Here is a 21,300-nt window from a genome sequence, read left to right as displayed (position 1 = left end):
TTCTACAGAAAGTCTACTACAGTATAGCTATACCACTATAACATTTCTAATGTAGGCACACTTTACTTAGGGTATCTTAACAGTGCTCACCTTCTTAGGGAACTTTCAGTCAGTCACGCACAATAATATATGAAATCTCAATAAATATTCATTACCAGAACCTGTGAGAGCATCTTTGAATTATGTATACCAGACCATGTGCTAGAATAAATCAGCTTAGCTCTGTTGGGGTTTTTTTTTTTTTTTTGGAATTACATCAATTGACACCAACTCGATAGCTGATCCGCTATATTTTTTTATACATATAAGCAGTTGATTCTCGATGTTTTACTGGGAAATCTCCAAACAAGCCCCTTTGTTTTAATAATGTATCTTTATTTTTTTAAATGGCTTCAGATGTTTTTAGAAGTTGACACAATTTTCCACAGGGGATGTGCCCATCTAGTAAGAGTACCTATGAATAATTATTTTCAAATAGAAATTATGATTCACAGTGTCAACTATAATGTAATATAATAATCAAGATAAATGTATCCCATTACTACAGGTTCTACCTGTCTAGTCTGGCACTCTCTGGTCTGGCAATATCTGTTGTCCAGCATTATTTTAGCTAGTTGGATGTTCACTTATCGTGGGTGTAGCCAAGTTTCCCTCAGTTCCTTAAACTTTTACAACCAACAGTCCAGGTTCTTAGTGTTCTGTGCTATTATTAAATTCTCATTTGCCCCAGACATCTTCTAAGAGACCAGTAGGTAGTTGAAATGTTAGTAATTCTGCTGGACAATATTGACCTCCCATGATGGTCTGGCAAACTATCTGGTTCAGCATCAGTCAGGTCCTAAATGTTCTGGACTAGAGAGGTTCAACCTGTACTCTACATTTCAATCTTCAGGGGGTTGCCGAGTTAGTCTGTTCAGGATAAGCTTAAAAAACAACAAATGGTCTGGTAGCACTTTATAGACTAACAAAACATGTAGATCTGTGGTCACCAACCAGTAGATCGCGATCTACCGGTAGATCTCAGGGGCTCTAAGAGTAGCTCTTGAGCCCTCTCTGAACTACGTGCCTGCGCAGTACATTTACATTAGATTTCCTCATTTGAGGAGCAGCTACTCACCGAGCAACAACACAGGTGAGTAGCTGCGAGGAATGGTGGGAGCTGGAAGGTCGGGAGGGCTGAAACACCCCAGCAAGCTGATTGTGGCTTTCAGCTGACAGAGGCTGCCCTGTGCTCCAGCTGATTGGCACCTGCCCACGTGGAGCTTGGTGCACCCTGGCTAAGGGCCATGGCCAGCTGGCCAGGCAGCCGCTTCTCGTCCCTCCAGCCCGGCTGCCCTGCGCTCAGCCCAGGGAGGCTGCATCTAGCTCCAGCTGTGCTGGAGCAAGCTTCCCAGGCTGAGCGCAGAATCACAGATGCCCATCTGATGGACTGTATACGACCAGCAATCTCAGACTATAACCCAGACTTCAAGACACTGGCAGATACTGTTCAGTCACAGGTGTCACACTGAGACTTTGTTATTGGAAGAAAAAATATATAATTATCAATACTTGATTTTAGATTTACAAATTAGCAGAGAACAAAATGTATAATTGTAAATGCTTCATTTGACATTTAAATAGCATGAATTAAAAACAGACCATTTATTTCATAACTATAAACGTGATTTTAATTTTATATATTGCATAATTTAAAAATAAACTGTTTAACAGTGTATAAGGGCTTGGGATAGCAAGTGATGGACAGGTGAATAGAGGGGGCGGGGCTTCAAGGAAGGGGCGGGGTGGTAGATCTTCACGTGTTCTGAGACATAAAAAGTGATCTTGGGTGTAAAAAGGTTGGAGACCACTGATGTAGATGGTATCATGAGCTTTCGTGGACACAGCCCACTTCTTCAGATGACCCGAGTTTTGAGGGTTTTTTGCATTTCAAGAACTACATTTCAAGAACTGCAAGTCTGGACTATGCCATTGGTTTTACTGATCTAACACAGACCTGAATCCAGAGAGCAATCAATAGTTCTACCATTCCAAATACTCCACCTCTTACATGTACACCTTAAAATGAGAGAGAATGCTACAACTGATTGAACAAATAGACTGAATTTGTTTACCTACTATATTGTGATGACCTGTTGAGCCTCTTTGAGCAATAAAGAACAGCAACGAATGGCAAAACATATATGGCTTGTGAGCATGCCAGATAACTACTGATTCTTGTACTGTCAGTCCCTGGTTATTCAGAACTTGTTTTCAAAACTTGAGAAATAGCTGAATGTGACAAGCTTGGAGGCTTAATTTAAAATTCTGCTATCCCATAGTAAACAGAGAAGACAAATTCAGTGTCACTTGATTGCTTGGGTGCCTCACCACTCAAACAGCAGCCTAGTTTCAAAGACTTTCAATATTGTAACTAGTGCAAATGCAAGTGACAGGAATGGCAGTAGTTTTACAATTACAAAAAATATAAGCTTGTCATGTCTTTCTGCCTCTTGTTACTGGTAGCTGGTATTGACACTCAAGATATGGAAAGTTATTTTAGGCTGAGTGAACTCGTTCCTATTAGAAGGAAAATAATATTTCCTATGCAGAAATATAAACTGTGTACACGGTGGAAAGACAGTAGATGACTAATGAGATACAAAATGTTTGATCCCTTAAACCCCCAGTTCAAACTAAGCTCCTGTTAGTAGGAAACGGAATTCATTATAGTTCTAATTATTCAAGGTCCTATGTGAAATGAATTGATGGTCTTAGTCTGCTTCCTGGTGGATAGATGTCCACCTCACAAGATCATCATCCCCTCTAGCATTAAATAGGCATCCTTGCTAGAAACCTTGTTGGCAGAGAAGTTAAAGATTAAATGGGTCTGCATCCTGACTCTGACTCCTCTAGAACATAAAAGAAACTTGCACTTTCTATACTTACTCTGAGTATAAGTGGAATCTTTAATGTTTCCAGGGGTATCTCAATATCTGTTCATCTTCAGATATCTACATTGCTCTTCAGAAAAAGATAATGAAGGGAAAATATAAACAAGCGAGAGAAAGCAATTGTTGGACTGAAGCAAAGCTGTTCGAAATAAAATTCTTTTGTGTGAAGACTGGTTTAAAAACTATGCACAGACAGCAATTAGTAGCAAAGATCTCAATTGGGCAGTGAGCCAGACATAGAGAAGGAGTTAGTCTAACAGCTCACTTAGATTTTAGGGCAGTAGGTACTTCATTGTTGCTCCAAGTTAAAAAATGGGAGGCTTTTATTTGCCAGGTAGTATATTGCAGTGTTCTTAACTAAGTATTTATAAATTGTTGCTTTGTACAGGATTCCCAGGAGATCTCCACTAGCTTTTACACAATGAAGTGGTTTTTTCAGTGTTTCCTTGATCGTGTGAGTATCTCTTTATCTTTGTGTATTTAGTTTTATTTGTATGTTGGGGGCAAGCTGTTTTGACATTTCTGGCTGATTCTGTCATTGCAGACACCCTTTACATTAACTCTCAGGATATGGGATATCTACATACTTGAAGGAGAACGCATTCTCACTGCTATGTCTTACACAATTCTGAAACTACATAGAAGTAAGAGATCTCTCATAATCTTTAACTTAAACAAAGGTTAAACTAGTTCTTAAGTAGTCTGTTTTAAAAAAATTGGCCATTTCCTCTATTTGGCTTTATTATAAAAAAAACAAAAACTGACAAATGTTTTTTTTTCTGCTGTTTTGATCTCTCCTTTGTGACTGCACTGTCTTTCATCACAGCACAGCACGATAACTGTGGAAAAGGCTATGATGCTCTCAAATTAGCAGCTCTCTAGATCCTGCTACATAGCTGATGCTGGAATTACTGTTCTGCAAGGAACTGACAAAAAATATTGTCCAATTGCATGACAGGACTTGAAAAGCTAGTTATCTGATATCATGGGTAATTGTGCCAGGAAATCTTTAGTGACTCTCAGGAGAAGAAATGTCTTATTTAGTAGAGTAAATTACTACTTATTATATAGTTGAACAATAGCAAAAAAGGGATTTAAATTGTGTTTATTAAGTAAATGACAGTCTCAATAAAACTGTGGGAATAAGCATTGTAAATTAGTTCTAATAATTCTTTAATGTAGTGGTTGTTAGATCAAAAGGGGTCTAATAGTCTCAAATTTGGCCCTTTCCTGTTCTGTGCAGTCTACCTCACACAACCAATGAAATTGTTATGTAAACTAGCAACAGACTAAGGGTGGTGGTTGAGTTATTTTTGATACCTCAATTGTCTAGGACTATAGGCATGGCATTGATGCATGCCTTGATGTGTCATGGTGTAATTCCTCTGATGTCATCAAGTATCTTTGAAACCCTCTGTTACAGTGTTTCATTCTCTTCTGCTGATTGACACAGAGAATAACAATGACCTTTTTTTTAATCCGTTAGCTCAAGTAGCAAAGATCTGTGTGGTGGATCTACAGGATTAAACCCTGCACATGAGTGATATGGATGTCAATATGATGCTACATGAATAGTTTTTCAGATTTTTTTAAACTAGTAAAATTATGCATACACACAGCTGCCTTAAAACACTGTTAATATTGCAAAGTCAAGTCAGGAAATTCCAAATTGAAGATTACCCTGTGCCATCTTAATTTTTGACCCTTTTGTGTGCATGTGCATTATAGTAGTCTTTAATGACATGATCACAGAGTATTTTTTCTACAGGATGCCTCTTATGCAATGCACAGGATGGACCAGATTTGGGGATGAATCAGAGTTGTGTAGTGAACAAAATTTGTTTATAGGATCCCTGTGTCATTTGTTGCAGAAATTGAAAGGTGTACAGTGATTGCAGGACATGAACACATGGTCTCAAGGTTCAAGTAGTTGAATGCTGCCCTGGAGAAGTAGATTTTATTCCTCCCTCCGCCACAAAGTATCCATCACTTTTTAGATGCCTGACTCAAGATCTTGGGGTCTAATTTATAGAATTGCTGAGCACTTACAATTGAAAGTGAAATCAGTAGAAAATCTGTTTTGAACATGTGAAGTGCTGTATAGTACTAATTAATCAGTTCCAAAATGAACATCCACAACCAAATGGGTTTTGACCTACTCTGTCGGCCTCAGTTCTTCATCAGTAAAATGGGAATAATATCCCCTTATTTCACAAAGGTACTGTGAAATATATATTCATATTTGTTGAAGCTGCCAGATATCATAGTGATAAGTGCCATAGAAAAGCCCATGATTAAATTAATAATTGTCTTAAGTGCAGGGTTTAAATATTGTACAATAAATAAGGCATGGGGCCACACATTGAACAGTGAGGATTAAATAAATGTTGAATCACTGCTCACTGAGCACCATCTGTCCTAACTTTTGAATTTTTGACTTTGCAACCTTCATGCTCTTTTAAGTAGTTCTTATGGTGTGTGTGTGTGTGTGTGTGTGTGTGTGTGTGTGTGTGTGTGTGTGTGTGTGTGTGTGTGTAAAATACCTAGATATTGCTTTTGATTTTCAGTTATGAGCACACTAGCCATAGCATGCTGTGTGATATCTAAAAAGTGCATTCAGAATGTGGCTTTGGACAAATCTCCACAGTCAGACTCCAGTATATTTCACAGATTATATTGCCTTGGAAAACATTGCTGACTCATTTTTTAAACTTGTACTGTCATTTGTTTTCACGTATGCGGTGTATTTGTAGTCGTGTTGTTCCAGGGTATTAGACACTCCTGGTGGGAGAGGTAATATATTTAATGGACCAACGTCTGTAGGTGATAGAGACTTTTTCCAGTCCACTAAAAATCATGGACTGAATAGATATTTTGGATTTATGAATTATTACAACAATCTGCAGCCCACTAACCATCTCCCCTCACCTCCCTTTCTTTTCTCCCTATGACTGGAAGCATGTTAATGGGGCCACTTCACCTTGAAGGGTGAAATGTGTGTTAATTACTTCTGCTAAGCAGTGTGTTTGACCTTATATTTAGTGGTGATATTCTCTGTTTCCCAGATCTGAAGAAGAGTTCTGTGTGAGCTCAAAAACTTGTCCTTCTCACCAATAAAAGTTAGTCTAATAAAAGAGATTACCTTACCCACCTTGCGTCTGTATTTAATTTTAATGAACACTGTACTTTAAGAAGGAAAAGCAAAGAGTTTTTAAAGATTGAACTCTACTCTACTCTACACTGCAAAATTACTTCTGTATAACTATGTTGCTCAGGGGTGTGTTATAGTTATACCAATCTAAGCATCAGTGCAGACAGCACTATGTCAGCAGGACATACCCACAGCAGTGTAGTTATTAAGCTGTATGAAGAGCTCTTTCTCACCAACTACACTACAGAAGTGCCGGTGAAAGGTTCCAGTGTAAACTTGCCCTTAGTCAAAGTTCCCTTTCAGTGTCTGCATTTCAAAATCTACAGAAACATTTTAGAACTGTTTTACTGCTACTAAAACAAGTGTTATCCAATGATAAGAGCAGAAGGATCTCGATTTAGGAAATCTGGATTTAGATGCCACTTGCCAATTAATTGCTTTCTGATCTTGACAAAATACTACTTTCGTAGAGCTGCAATTTTATCATATGTTAAATGAGGACAATACTTTATCCAAGTGGATTGAGATCATTGGCAAAAGTGCTATATGAAACAATACCTGGATTTGCTACAGAGTAGTAACTATTTAATTGCTTAGATGGACATCCCTACCTAGAAAAATGTACCATGTCTATATCTGTGTAGACTCAGCACAGTGGAAAACCTGATCCTAAGTGGGTCTTCTGGACATTACTGTCATTCTTGACCAACTTGGAATAAGTTTATTCCAGTCCTCAGGCATGGCTTGAAATTGTATTCCTATTAGCTTTTGCTTCACACATTTTTACAGTTAAAAAAAAAGACATGGGTTAAAGCTTTAAATGTTAATGAGTAAACCCTTAAAATATTGATAATCACCTATACCTAAAAGTAATTTTTACAAGTTGCTGTAGACTTTCTTTGTTAGAATATATTGGAACAAGGGAGCCAACACCTGAACTGAAATTTAAAAGCAAACAAATCAAGGACAAATAGTCTTGCAGCACCTTAGAGACTAACAAAAAACATAGATGGTATCATGGGCTTTTGTGGGACACAACCCACTTCTTCATATGAGTGAAGTTATTGAAGCTTTTATTGAGAGAGACTTGGTCTAATGATCTAAGCATATGATTTAGGAGCTTGTACCTCATATTGCTAAGGTAAAAATTTCAAAACCAGCCATGTCCCATTTTCTAAAATGACTTAGGAGCACAAGCTCCCTACTTTATATCAGACTTAGGCTCATAAGTGTATATATCACTTTTGAAAATGAGTCTTGGGCTCCTAAGTCACATAGACATGTTGGAAAATTTCTTCCCGGTCATGGTTTCAATTCTGCCTTCTTTGAGAGCCTTGAGTAAGTCGTATGGGCTCACTAGTGATGTCTCCAGTGCTCCATAGGAGAGCAGAGGTCCACAGGGAAGAGTTTGCAGAATTAATGTCTTAATCTTGCTAGGTAATTTATCGTATTTAACTGTGGGGGTGCTGCATCATTCTCTCTTTTGGGAGCTGCTTATTAGTTTGTACATAAAATATTTTGAAGATGAAAAATGTTTGTAATTGTTACACTTCTTAAAATGTTCAAGAATCATAATAATTAGTGGTAGAAATCAGATCTGAGTTTTCCTCTTTATTTGCAAACATAAAACCAATGTAATATTTCTCCCAGCCTTTCCCTCCCATCTTTTTTTGTTTTGTTTTTTGTTTTTAAGGGAAGAGCTTTCAGTCTCAACCCTCTAAAAAGCAATAGTGATAATTTGGACCTTTTTTGTTTTAAACTGGCCTATTAAACATGTTCAGTATAACACTTCTCTATGTAAAACTATCAAGTACCCTTGAAATATGTCTACACAGCAAAAAAATAAACCCACTCTGTGTCTGGCCCATGGTAGCTGACTCAGGTTCATTGGAGTCTGGCTGTAGGGCTGTTTCACTGCTGTGTTGACTTCTGGGTTCATGGGGGGCGGGGGGGGGACAAGCTCTGAGACTATCCTACCTCACAGGCTCCAAGAGCTCAAGCTCCAGCCAGAGCCCAGAAGTCTACACAGCAGTGAAATAGCCCCACTGTCCAAGCTTTGCGAGCCCATGTCAGTTGGTATAGACCAGCCATAGGTGTCTAGTTGCTGTGTAGACATACCCTTAGAGTGGTGTTACCTGATGGGAAAAATGGGTGAAGCACTGAGGAGTGGACCACATTGGGGAGGAAGAAAAGAAAAGAGGCATCATGGCCAGGCCTCTCATTTGTTCTCCAGAGTCTCAGCTTTTGGTCCCGTCTGTGCTTAAAAGTTTTGTTTTAATAACTGCACAGTCAAAGTTCTCCTTTTGTAGACTAATTTATACTGGTCGAAAAGTGTTTCTGCTGATACAGTTTATTCTGATTCGGTGAGCAAAATAAGATATACCAGAAAAAAGCATTTTTGCCAGTATAACAGCTTCTACACAATGGCTTTTGCCAACAAAGCTACATTGTAAAAAGCCTTCAAAATATGACCTGAATGTATCTGATGCAGCAACACATGTCTGAATCTGCCTAGAGCCTGAAACAACTGCTCTAAATCAGGCGTTTTCATGGGTCAAGAGTTGTAAGGGCAAGCTGCTAGCTGGTTGGAAGACACTTTGGTTAACTTACAGGGAGCACCTTGGAGTTTGAAACCCTCTGCTCTAAACTGCCAGTTATGTCAGTGAATTCTAACTCATTTACAAATGAGGGCATCTTAAATGTCTTAAATTTTTACTGGTCTTCAAAGCATTTAAATGGAGAATAAGTATATTATGAGTCATTTCCAAACGTAGGGGGTGGGGGCAGTATTTAGAAGATATAGTAATGAAAATCGGTGAATTTTAATATCTCATGTCAAGATTGTAGAGGTGTGATTGGTTTCATTATCCTGAATGACACTGAATTAGAAAGAGAACATATGGATATAAAAAAGAGAGACTATTTAGAGGGGCAATAAGTGAGTGGCTTTTAGCATATTTAGTAAATGTCTAGTATAAAGTATATTTTATTCCATTTTCAAAATCTTTAAAGAAGCTGTCAAGGCATTTCACCCCTCTGGTAGATTTTTTTTTCTTTGAATGTTTATCATAAAAACTTATTTGTCCACAGTAATGTTCTTGTTCCAATCTAGAACATCTGCTTAAATTGCAAATGGAAGAACTTGTGGAATTTCTTCAGGAGACTCTAGCCAAGGATTTCTACTTTGAAGATGACTTTGTAATAGAGCAGCTCCAAAATTCTATGTCTGAACTGAAACGAGCAAAGTTGGATCTACCAGCAGCTGGTAAGAAACTTCCACCATACATACTGATCTATACCTTAAGAATTTTTTGAACAAATTAAGAATATAGGTGCCCACTTGTTAATTGCCTGCCATTCAAATCCATGAATTAATTTGTTTCCTCATCACCATAAAGTGTTTTTTGTGTTTGAATGACTTTTTGATTTACAAAACAACGGTCATCTTGAATCTGTACCTTGAGCCAACTGCATTTAAAAAATGGTTAGCAATTAATTGTATGTATATGGAAAACACTTAAACTTTTTGGATTTAGATTACTATGTTGAATTAATGTTATTAGGTTGAACTTTTAAAATGGAGATGTTTACAAGCAAGAAGATAAAAATCCAGGGATGCTTGCTTTTCAAGCCAACAAATTTCTGTCCAAGATTCTGGACTGGTTTATAGACAGTTCTAGCCACTGTGCAGAACTGCTAACCCCCCCGAAGTATAACCAGAACAAAAAAAATCATTCTTTTAATCAAATACAGTCTATGAATGTCTTGTAGCTGGTCAGTCTTCCTAGATCCTGAACTGATTAACCTCCTTGTTTCCTTCAGAAACTCTACGTCTACACTACAAGGTTTTTGCACAAAAACAGCTGTTTTGCGCAAAAACCTGGGAAGCATTCACACCTCAAATGAGCTCTTGTGCAATTAAATGGGCAGTTAAATAGCAGAGCAGAGGGCTTTTTCCACTGTAGGTAAATCTCCTTTTCTGAGACATAACTGCTTTTAGTGCTAGAGAGTGACCACACTGCATGGACGCTATTGCGCAAGAAACCCATGTGGAAAAAATCACAGGTGCTCTGATGGCCATTCTGTGACTGGCAATCAGAGCTTTCTTGTGCAAGAGCGTCCATGCAGTGTGGTCGCTGTCTTGTGCAATAGCACATGGCTATTGTGATGTGCTTTGAGGTGTGGACGTGCTCTTGCACAAGAAGTTTTTGCTAAAAAACTCTAGTGCAAAAGGCTTCTTGCGCAAGAAGCCTGTAGTGTTGACGTAGCCTGGAAGGGTGCAATTGTTACTTTCAGAGTTATGTAGGAACCATATAATGGAGCACTCCTTGTAGATGTTCTTTCACTTTAAAAAAAAAAAAAAAAAAAAAAAAGCCATCTTTTAAGATATCAAATTATCTTGTGATAATTTGCAACTCTCTTTAGCTATAAATAGCATTTTATTCTACACAGTGTGTTAAAAGGTTGCAAACACAAACACTCCAAAGTTACAAAATATGATAATTAAATTTGCTTTTGCATATGCATTGTGATAGTCTTTAATTACACGCTTGCTCATTTTTATTTTTGTTCATTGTATGGCCTTAAAGTTTATTTAGTTCACACTATTCAACTATGCTCCAAAACCAGAATTATTAATTTCCTCATGCATGTTCTATGGTGCTTCTTGCTATAGGATCACAGTTCCCCCTCCTACCTCAGTGTACTTCTCCCATGAAATCTCGTTGTCATCCCCTCTGCATTTGAGTCGGGTGGCTTCTTGCTCCATATTACCTTGATGCCAGCAGGAGGGATCATTGTGAGCATAAGATAAACAGGCTTCCCACCTCAGTTCCAGTGTCAATGCCACCACAGCCCAGAGCAGCTGCAGCTGCAATTACAGGGACATCTATATTGACTAATATATACACCTGCTGGCCCTCCACCCCCTCAGTTCCTCCTTACCGTTTGTGTTGGTCATGGATGTTCTCTGCTCTTGCTCCACAAGCACTCTTAGCAGTTCTCACCCAGTTTGTTCTTGTAGATTAGCTAGTGTTCCCGTTAATTGTTCTTGTTATCTCTGTAAATAGTTCTTAGTGTAAGTAGTTCTCTCTGGCATGGGGAGTTGCTTTGTGTTTCCAGTACTCATTGTGGGGCATCTCTGGGCCCCAAGGCTTCAAACCCTGAGGGTACGTCTACACTACAGCGCTAGTTCGAACTAACTTAGTTCGAATTAGTTAATTCGAACTAAGCTAGTTCGAACTAGCGCATCTAGAACTAAAAACTAGTTCGAACTAGCGTTTTGCTAGTTCGAACTAGTAAGTCCACATTGAGTGGACTCTGAACAGGGCTTAAGGATGGCTGGAAGCAGTGCCGGCAGGGCATAAAAGGAGGACTTAGAGCATGGAGATACTGTCTCAGGCTAGCCGAGGGCTGCGCTTAAAGGGTCCCGACCCCCACCCCGGACACACAGTTCTAAGGGGTGCCCCGCTTGCAAAGAAGTTCTGGCTTGGAGTGCCCTGAGTGCCCACACTGGGCACATCACACCACTCGGCCATCAGCCCGGCTGCACTTGCCGCAGGCTGCCATCTGGGGAGAGGGAGTAATTGGGGGGCTGCAGGAGAGCTTCCACCCCCAGAAGCCCGCAGAGCCAGCCCAGTCCTCCCCATCGGGGGCTCGTACCCCATTCCTCCCTCACCTCCTTCCACTTGCCCTTCCCTAGCCCCCCTTCTTCTTGATGTACAAAATAAAGATAACGTTTCTTCCAACATTGACTCTGTCTTTATTGAAAAAAACTGGGGGAGACTGGGAAAAGGAGGTGGGAGAGGGGAAGAGAAAGGCTGGGAGAGGGGAGGGCAACTAACATGATCAGGGGTTGGGAACAGGTCCCAGATGAAGAGAGGCTACAGAGACTGGGACTGTTCAGCTTAGAAAAGAGGAGACGGAGGGGGGACAGGATAGAAGTCTGTAAAAGCAGGGGTTGGGTGGAGAGGGTGCATTCAGAAAAGTTCTTCCTGAGATCCCATAAAGAAGGACTAGAGGACACCAAAGGAAAGGAATGGGTAGCAGGCTTGAAACTAGTAAGAGAAAGTTGTTCTTGACAAAGCAAATAGTTAACCTGTGGAACTCCTTGCTGCAGGAGGCGGTGAAGGCTAGAACTAGAACAGAGTTTAAAGGGAAGTGAGATCAAGTGATGGAGGTTGGGTCCATGGAGTCCTATTAGCCAGAGGGTAGGAGTGGTGTCCCTGCCCAAGGTTTGTGGAAGGCTGGAGAGGGATGGCACGAGACAAATGGCTTGGTCATTGTCTTCGGTCCATCCCCTCCAGGGTCCCTAGGGTTGGCCGCTGTTGGCAGACAGGCTACTGGGCTAGATGGACCTTTGGTCTGACCCAGTACGGCCATTGTAAGCTCAGGGCTCAGGGTCGGGGGTCTCAGTGGACCCCCTTGATTTTCATGCACACCTGGTCCTGGGTGGCCAGGCTGGCAGCTCTCCTGCCCTAGACGGCCACTTTCCTGTGCCTAGTGCGGAGATCGTGGACGAGGTCCACGATGTCCGCACTAGCCCAGGAAGGTGCCCGCCTCTTGCGGTCCAGGGCAAGCTCCCGGGAGCCGCCAGCCTGGTCCCGGCAAGAGGGGGTGGGCTGGGGGGCATCGGGTGGGTGGCTCTGTGCCGTGCCAGGTGCAGGGTCTGCTAGCTGGGTGCTGGCAGGCTTGCACCTGGCACGGGCACCGTAGCCAGCCCGTGCCCCTTTAAGGGGTCCGGGGCCGGGAGGGGGGCATAGAGTTTCCCTGGTGTTGGCCAGAGTGGCCACCAGGGAAACCTGGGGAGGGCTAGCCTCCCACTAGTTCGAACTAAAGGGCTACACAGCCCTTAGTTCGAACTAGCTAGTTCGAACTAGGCGTTAGTCCTCGTAAAATGAGGTTTACCTAGTTCGAACTAAGCGCTCCGCTAGTTCGATTCAAATTCGAACTAGCGGAGCGCTAGTGTAGCGCATAGGAAAGTTAGTTCGAACTAACGTCCGTTAGTTCGAACTAACTTTCTAGTGTAGACATACCCTGAGTCAAGTGCTTAAGCCTATTCCCTGCGGGGACCTGCACAAAGCCTTCATCAAGTCCATCTTTCCAAGTACTGTGACAATAGTATGCCCTCTGGAGTGGCACAGGGATACCAGTGGGCTCAGTACCTGGCCTGTCAAGGTTGGGTCATCCCAGCCCACACTGAGGCTCCAGCCTGGTGGAAGACCTCCTGGAGCCATTGACACTCGACACGTTTGAGGTCACAAGGGTCTCATTGAACTAACCTCATCCTCAGTCCCGGCATCACCCTCAATGAGGGCATGAGACTCTTGACGGCACCATGTCTACGTTACGGTGCAAAGTGACCTGGTCCTGGCCTTGAGGGGGCACCATAGATCTGCCCTGATGCTAAACACTTCGACTACGGCACCGGCTCAAGCCCCAGCTCCAGTGCAAGCTCCAGCACCGTTATCCACACTGGTGACTGCACCAGTTCCGGCACTGATCCCCTCTATGGCATCAGCACTGACCCAAGCTGAGCACGTGGCACCACCTTTATCATCAGGCTAGGCACTGGAGCTTGTTGTATCTCCATCCCCACCTTGGCACTGTGGCAATCCTGTGTCCATGGCCAGGTATGCCCCTAGCTGCATTTCACTGATGGCCTCAGTTATGGTACCACCCTTGTTGGCATTCGACTATTCCACTGACTCGGAGGCTAAGTCAGTCTTCTCATTGTGGGCTTTCATGTCCAGGTCTGGGCACTGTTCCTGGCACCGGAGCCCTTCAATTCAAACACAGCAGCAGCAACAGCTGCCCTGGCCACCCTAGCCCACTTTTGTCCAGACGGCACAGCAGTTATGACCACCGCAGTGGCAAGCACCTGTCCAGTGGCCCTTTTGGGCTCCCTGGCTTCCTCCACTCACAGGGTGTGGGACCCTCTAGTCTGGAGTTGGTCTACTTGGGGCCCAGGGCTCTCCCCTGAACCACCCCGCTGGTCCGTTCCCCTACATTGGGACAGTCCTTGCCCCAAGCCATGTCTGTCCCAGGGCTTTGGGGGAAAGTGCTCTGCCCACAGCCCAGGCCTTGAAGGTGACCTCTTTGGCAGCTTCCCAGGTGGCTCCCTAGGCCTGTGATCCAGAAGATGCTGGTCTGAAGGGCTCCTCATCCTCATCTCAAGACGAGGCCTTGAGAGAGGCCCTCCCATTGATGCCATCCATGGACTTGAGGGCACAACATGACCTCTTTTGCTGGTTGGATCAGAGTCTGGGGGTGCAGCTGGAGAGGATGTTGGAGGACTCTGGCATAATGGTCAACATCTTGCAAGCTGATGCCCTTACCAGAGTGTCCTTGTCCCTTAAAATTGTGGTTAAAATAACAAAGACCCTCGGGCAGACCCCGGCCTCTGTTCCACCTACTGATAAGAAGGAAGCACTATGCGCCTCAAGAAGAAAATGAACACTTGTTCTCCCATTCACCCTCAGGTTGTCCAGGCGATGAACCATCATGAGAGGTAGGGCAGCAGAGCCTAACCCCTAAGAACAGGGAGGCCAAAAAGATAGACCTTCTGGGAAGGAAGGCTTATGCCTCAGGAGGGCTGCAGCTCCGTATAGGGAACCAGCAGGTTCTGCTTAGTCGCTATTCTTATAACACCTGGACTGTGATGGACAAATTCACCAAACTTCTCCCTCAGGACTCCCGGTCTGAGTTCAAGTCCCTCTTTGAGGAGAGCAGGGTTGTCTCCTGTGTGGCCCTGGATGCAGCCAATGTGGCCACCCGTGCCATGATTACAGGCCTAGCCCTTTGTCCCAGTTCATGGCTGCAAGGATCCAGGGTGCCCCAGAGCTTCACACCATTATCCATGACCTGCCCTTTGAAGGACTGAGCCTATTCTCGGAGAAGGTCAACCATCATCTGCATGGTCTGAAAGATACATGGGCTACATTGAAGTCCATGGGGATCCACACTCCCGCCCCCAGAGGCAATCATGCCCTGGAAGGAATGCCCTTCAACCTTCCCTGCTGGCCACCTGCCTGGACTTCTTGGGGAGCAGGGGAAGGAACAGGAATGGCAGGAACAACAGGTGCCGTTCCCACCCCTCATCTGACCAAGGGTTGGGTTTGGCCGTCAAAAATCAGGGCCCCCGTCAAGGGTTTTGAAGGTGTGCCCAGGGACAGCTTACCAGTCTCATGTCTCCCTTTTTTGGACCACTTATTCCCTTTCTACCGGGCTTGGGTTTCCATCACCTTTGATTCAGTGGGTCCTTGAGACGGTAGGGAGGGGCTACGCTATCCTGTTCCTCTTGCCCCCTTTCTTTCATCCCCCTGCCCTATCCCTCTTCAAGGACCCCTCTCATGAGCATCTCCTGCAGGAGGAAGTGCAGCAGCTCCTAAGCCTAGGGGTGGATGAAGTGGTTCCCCAGAGTTCATGGGCAGGGGTTTCCTCAGGTTTTTACAAAGTGTATGGCTGTAGTCGCTGCTTTCTTGAGCGTGGGGTCCAGCTGTTTCCTTACCTGGACTATTGGCTCGTTCAGGATCCTTCTCTGGACCAAGTGCTAGCACACATAGCCATGGTGCAGGACTTTTCTCTGAGCTGGGCCTCCTCCTGAATGTGGCCAAGTCTACCCTGCTCCCCTCTCAGGTCATAGAGTTTGTGGGTGTTCATCTGGACTCCACGCCAGCCACAGCCTCTCTGCCCAGGTCCTGTTTCCTGGTTATCAGGGAAGCCGTTATGACCATGTGGGCGTTTGCTATGCTCATGGCCAGAAACTACATGTGCCTTCTGGGGCTCATGGCTGCATGCACGTATGTGATTCAACACTCCAGGCTCCGCATGTGCCTGCTACATTTGTGGCTGGCATGGCCCACAGTCCTTCCCTCCACTCCTGGGACAGGGTGGTGACAGTCCCCCCAGACATCCTCTGCTCCCTGGACTAGTTGACCCAGGAGGAGGTGGTATGTGCTGGAGTCCCGTTCTCCAGGCCGTGCCCAACCCTGAGCTGGTGATGGACACCTCCAACACAGGATGGGGAGCCCATGTTGGTGATGTGCAGACTAAAGGTATGTGGATGCAGGAGGAGCTCTCCTAGCATATTGTCAGGGAGCTGTGGGCTGTCCACCTCACATGCCAGGCCTTCGTTCCCTCTCTCAGGGGCAGGACAGTCGTCATCCTGTCTGACAACACGGTGGCGGTGTCTTATATAAACAGATCGGGTGGGACACATTCCCCTCACCTGTGCTTGGAAGCCCTTCAACTATGGGAACTGTGTATCGGGGCAGATATTCACCTGACTGCCTCTAACCCCCCCCCCCCGCCCCCCGGGACACAGAATATGCTGGCGAACCAGCTGAACAGGTCCTTCACCAGACACAAGTGGTCTCTCGGGGGGATGTGGCCCTCCAAATTTTCTGCAGGTAGAGTTTCCCCTCCTGGACCTGTTTGTGACACGTCAGAACAGGAAGTATCCCAGGTTCTGCTCTGTCATGGGGCTGGGTCGCAGGTCCCTGTGGGATGCTCTTAGCACCCCATGGCCCGAGGGCCTTCTTTATGCATTTCCCCTGTGCCCACTGGTGCACGAAGTGCTTATGAGGGTCAGATAATTCAGGGCCTCCCTTATCCACATTGCACCAGCCTGGCCCAGGCAGCAATGGTTCACGTCCCTGATGAGCCTCTCTGGCGAGAGACCAATCGCCCTCCCACTGTATTTGGATGTCATAACGCAGGACTTTGAGTGGCAAAGCCTGACGAACCTGAGGTCCCTACACCTAATGGCCTGGAAGCTCCATGGCTGACAGTGGCTGAGATTTAGTGCTCAGAGGGCCACCTATCTGGCTAAATGGAAGCGTTTCTCTGTTTGGGCTGCCCGTGGTCAATCGGTTTCTGAAGCGACTGGACAGGCTTTACCCACATGTTGGTCAACCTATCCCACAGTGGGACCTTGACTTGGTCCTGAACAGGCTCCCAGCGCCCCCCCTTTGAGCTTATGGCAACATGTTTGTTATTACATCTCTCCTGGAAAGTATTGTTCCTTGTGGCCATTATGTTGGCTAGATGGGTGTCAGAGTTACGAGCCTTTATCTTAGACCCCCTCTACACAGTCTTTTTCAAGGATAAGGTCAGATTACGCCCCCATCCCAACTTCCTGGTGTCTGTTTCATGTTTCCCGGGACATTTTTCTCCTGTTTCTTTTTACTCCCAAACCCCACGCTTCTGGTAAAGAACAGGCTTTACACACTCTTAATGTTAGAAGAGTATTGGCTTTTTATTTGGACAGGACAAAGCCTTTTCTTAAGTCCCCGCAGTTGTTTGTGGCAATTGCGGAGAGGCTCAAGGGCCAGCCGGTCTCTGCCCAGAGAATTTCTTCATGGATAACCTCCTGCATCAGGGAGTGCTATAGTCTGGTTGGAGTTCCAGTCCCTTCTCACAGCTCACTCCACTAGGGAGCAGGCCTCCTCTACAGTCTTTCTGGCTCAGGTCCCTATTCTGGACATCTGGACATGGTCTTCAATCCATACTTTTGCCAACCATTACGATCTGGCTCAGCATGCTAGGGAAGATGCGGCTCTTGGCAGGGGTGTCCTCTGCTTAGTAGAAGGTTAGAACTCTGACCCATCCTCCTGCGGTTTCTGCTTTGGAGTCACCTATATGGAGTGGACATGAGAAGAAGAAAAAATAGTTTCTTACCTTCATAACTGTTCTACAAGTTGTGTTGCTCGTATCCATTCCAAATCCCTCCTGCCTTCCCCCCTTCTGAGTAGTTTGGTAAGAAGAAACCGAGAGGGTGGAGGGCAAGCAGGGATATACAGGCAGACCCCGAGTTACGCGGATCCGACTTATGTCGGATCCGCAGTTACGAACGGGGCTTTTCTCGCCCCGGAGGACTGGAGCGGCAGGACGCCCAGATGCGCTGCAGTCCCGCCACCCCCGTCCTCCGGGGCGAGAAAAGCTGCTCCACGTCTCCCTGGTCTGCTGGGGGGGGAGCAAAGCCACGGAGCACGCCCGGGCTGTCCCCCTGTGGGTGTGCTGCAAGGCTTTGCTCCCCGTCTCCCTGCAGACCAGGGAGACGCAGAGCAAAGCCGCGGAGCACGCCCGCAGCGGGACAGCCCGGGCGTGCTCCAAGGCTTTGCTCCCCATCTCCCTGCAAACCAGGGAGACCGGGAGCAAAGCCGCGTCTCCCTGGTCTGCTGGGGGGGGGGGAGGGGGTGCAGCTAGTGCCTCCCTCCCCCTCCCAGCAGACCAGGATTTTCTTGCCTACGCCTGGGGTAGAGCAGCTGGGGCGCTGCCGGGTTGGTCCCGCAGCACCGCTCCTCGGCGCTACTGTACCAACCCGGCAGCACCCCAGCTGCTGCTGGTCAGTTTCAGCAGTGGCTGAATCAGGACGCCTGGGGCAGAGCAGTTTCAGGAGCGGCTCTACTGGAGCAACCCAGCTGCTCTGCCCCAGGCGTCCCCAAGTCAGCCGCTGCTGAAACTGATCAGCGGCTGACTACAGGAAGCCCGAGGCAGAGTTGCTCTGCCCCAGGCTTCCTGGAATCAGCCGCTGATCAGTTTCAGCAGCAGCTGACTTGGGGACGCCTGGGTTTCTTAAGTTGAATCCGTGTGTAAGTCAGAACTGGCGTCCAGATTCAGCCGCTGTTGAAACTGATCAGTTTCAGCAGCGGCTGACGCCAGTTCCAACTTACATACAGATTCAACTTAAGAACAAACCTACAGTCACTATCTTGTATGTAACCCGGGGACTGCCTGTATACTAGTTGAGATAGCAGTACCACTCCAGGAGGCTCCCCTGTTGGCCCAACAGGTACTGCTAAGGGAAAAACTTCCGATGACGCGTGCATGCAGCGCACACGCCTATATGGAAAGGATATGAACAACACATCTCGGAAAAGCAAATTATGAAGTTAAGTAGCTGGTTTTTGCTGTCTTGGGACAAAAAAGCTTGTTGGCTTTTTCTGAACTAAAATTAGAGTATATACCACTTTTCTTACATTCTTGCATCAAGCAATAGTTTCACCTTTAATCATTATGAACTAAAACCATTTAAAAAGAACATAAAATATAGTCTTCATTTGACTGCATCAAGATCAGTGATTCAAAAATTTGCAGAGAGCTAATTAAGCTCAGAGGAATTCTCCATCTGTCAGTCTTTGTTAGCACAGGAACATCAAGGTACCCTATTTGGCAGGCTGTGGTCAGATATCAAAAGAGGTATTAACTTTGCCGAACACTTACAGTAATGCTACTTTCCTCCTGGAACAGCATTTCCTTGGTTCCTTCTTGCATCACTTTAAACTCCGAACCAGAGACCTTCCTTTATTCAGCAGAAGGGCCTGGGGATGAAGGGACAGAAAATTTCAAAGTTTGTTTTGAATGTTTTGCTTGAATAGTTCGCCCGTGTGTGTTGAGAAAAAACTATTAAATACTTATTTTATGTGAACACTCAGTCTCCAGGAGCACACTGAGATTACAATCAAGTTAGTTGTCATGGAGCTAACCATGAAGCATAGGGCACCCACTGAAATGTCGAAGTCCAAAGCCAGGACTTATTAGAGCAACTTTATTTTTGTGTTTGTAGGAGGTGGCAGTAGTATGCTAAAATTGGCAACTGTAGACATAGCCTAATTCTGCATGACTCCAGTTTCTGTCATCCTGATGGATCCTTTTGGAACAGGCTGTTACTCTGTAGATCAATGGGGTAATGAGTTATGCCACTGAATTAAAAAAAAACACACCAAAAACACCACCTCAACACAGAATTTTTATTTTTTACTTGCTCATGTAAAAAAAAAATCCTTTGAAATGCTCCTAAACTGTGGGAATAACTTCATTTCTATTCTCAGTCATAGAGCCAATAACAAAATCAATGCCTCCACCTTTTCTGTAGCACTTAAGACACTGGATGGAAACTAGATCCTGAATCTAAATTTCCCAGCCGTTTAGGATCTTCAGATTTTGAATTCTGAAGTCCACTCTTGCAGCAACCTTACTGACTATATTGTGATTCATAATGTACAGAAGTGGCCCAAAAATCATTGTGTGACCCAAATCTTCATGTCTGTAAAGCCTTTTTGATGGAGGTACACCAATTAATAGTAGTTGAGTATTTGGCCTGGGGTCATGTCATAGGCAGTGTTCCTTTTATACATCCACACTTTTTCTGTCAAATTCTAAGCTTAGAATCTGCCTTTGTTCTCTTAATCATTTTATACACTGTGTATGCAGTAATCCTTGCTTTAAAGTTTGGATGCCTTAATTGCACACACATTTCTGACTTTTCTGTGTGCAGAAAAATTAGTCAGAAGTTTGACTATTATGTTGGTCACAGATTTTGTTTTCCAGTTTAATGTTTTTCTGTTAATTCTGCAGCAGTGTATGTAATATTTTAGTGATCATCTACCAAAGGATGTATGCCCTTAGCTGTAAATGTTAGCAAAATAGATCTCATGACACTGTCAATAACACAACAAAATTATGAAGCTGCTTAATTTACTCTTTCTGATGCTATGTATTTTTTATTTATTTATTTATTTTTTGTTTCAGAGGAATTTGGGATTTTTCACTTATATCTCTGGAGAAAACAAACGTATCTATTTTTGTATTATGCTTTATTTATTAACCAACTAAACCAAAATACTTTCCTATTATGTGTTTCTTACAACTTTTCTAGTGCTTGTCTAATGTGTGATATCTGATGTTATAAAAGCATGAAAGGGCATGGAATGGTGGAATTTTATCTATTGGTTCTGCACTATTTAAAAATCTTTTATTACTTGACCTCTTTAGTTTATACATTTTTATATCACTACACATGAAATTATGTTGCAGCTGGTTGTTTACAATCTTTTTAACTGAATTTTTCAGTGAAAACTAGAATTTTTCTCAAGAAATGTAAGAATTCGTGATATAAAATGTAATATGTAAATGTTACATATGTAACCAGAAAATGACTACAAAATCACCTTGCTTTGACGCACAACCCTCCTATGAGTCTGTTAAATGGATATTTATAATTATAAACTAGTTCTTGCACCTGCCAGCACCGCAAACCTATATAGCTGCAGAAAAGCAAGCTGTATATTCTTTTTCCTCACGCTCCATCATCAAAACTATAACCACAGAATTCCCTTTTGTTGTTGATGGCATTTTGAGGAGCAAGAAGCAAGTCTGACTTTTTGATAGCAGCTTGAGCTTCTCGTACAAGCAGTTATATTTTAAAAAGTCCCT

At 44.1% G+C, this 21,300-nt stretch overlaps 1 protein-coding gene and 1 long non-coding RNA gene across 14 annotated transcripts in view; one reads left to right on the top strand and one right to left on the bottom strand.

Moving 5' to 3' along the window:
• The window catches only part of USP6NL (USP6 N-terminal like), a 239,654-nt gene that overhangs the window by 206,894 nt on the left and 11,460 nt on the right, over positions 1-21,300 (top strand). For 11 of the 13 annotated variants that reach the window (XM_075907624.1, XM_006130656.4, XM_075907816.1 and 8 more), the window contains 3 exons: positions 3,322-3,387; positions 3,478-3,577; positions 9,197-9,349. In XM_075907624.1, the coding sequence (XP_075763739.1) occupies positions 3,322-3,387; positions 3,478-3,577; positions 9,197-9,349 (319 nt within the window). Of the gene's footprint in view, positions 1-3,321; positions 3,388-3,477; positions 3,578-9,196; positions 9,350-20,616; positions 20,660-21,300 lie in introns of all 13 variants that reach the window. The other 2 variants (XM_075908157.1, XM_075908229.1) reach the window with 1 other exon arrangement.
• The window catches only part of LOC142820490 (uncharacterized), a 49,625-nt gene continuing 45,906 nt past the window's right edge, over positions 17,582-21,300 (bottom strand). Inside the window, exons 2-3 of the long non-coding RNA XR_012897722.1 lie at positions 19,309-19,406; positions 17,582-17,720 (exon numbers count right to left, since the gene is read on the bottom strand). This is a non-coding gene — a long non-coding RNA (uncharacterized LOC142820490). The remainder of the gene's footprint in view (positions 17,721-19,308; positions 19,407-21,300) is intronic.

Source organism: Pelodiscus sinensis, chromosome 1 (assembly GCF_049634645.1).
Source record: "Pelodiscus sinensis isolate JC-2024 chromosome 1, ASM4963464v1, whole genome shotgun sequence".
Taxonomy (NCBI): domain Eukaryota; kingdom Metazoa; phylum Chordata; order Testudines; family Trionychidae; genus Pelodiscus; species Pelodiscus sinensis.
The sequence above is the reverse complement of the archived record's forward strand: the minus strand, read 5'-3'. Positions and strand labels throughout refer to the sequence as shown.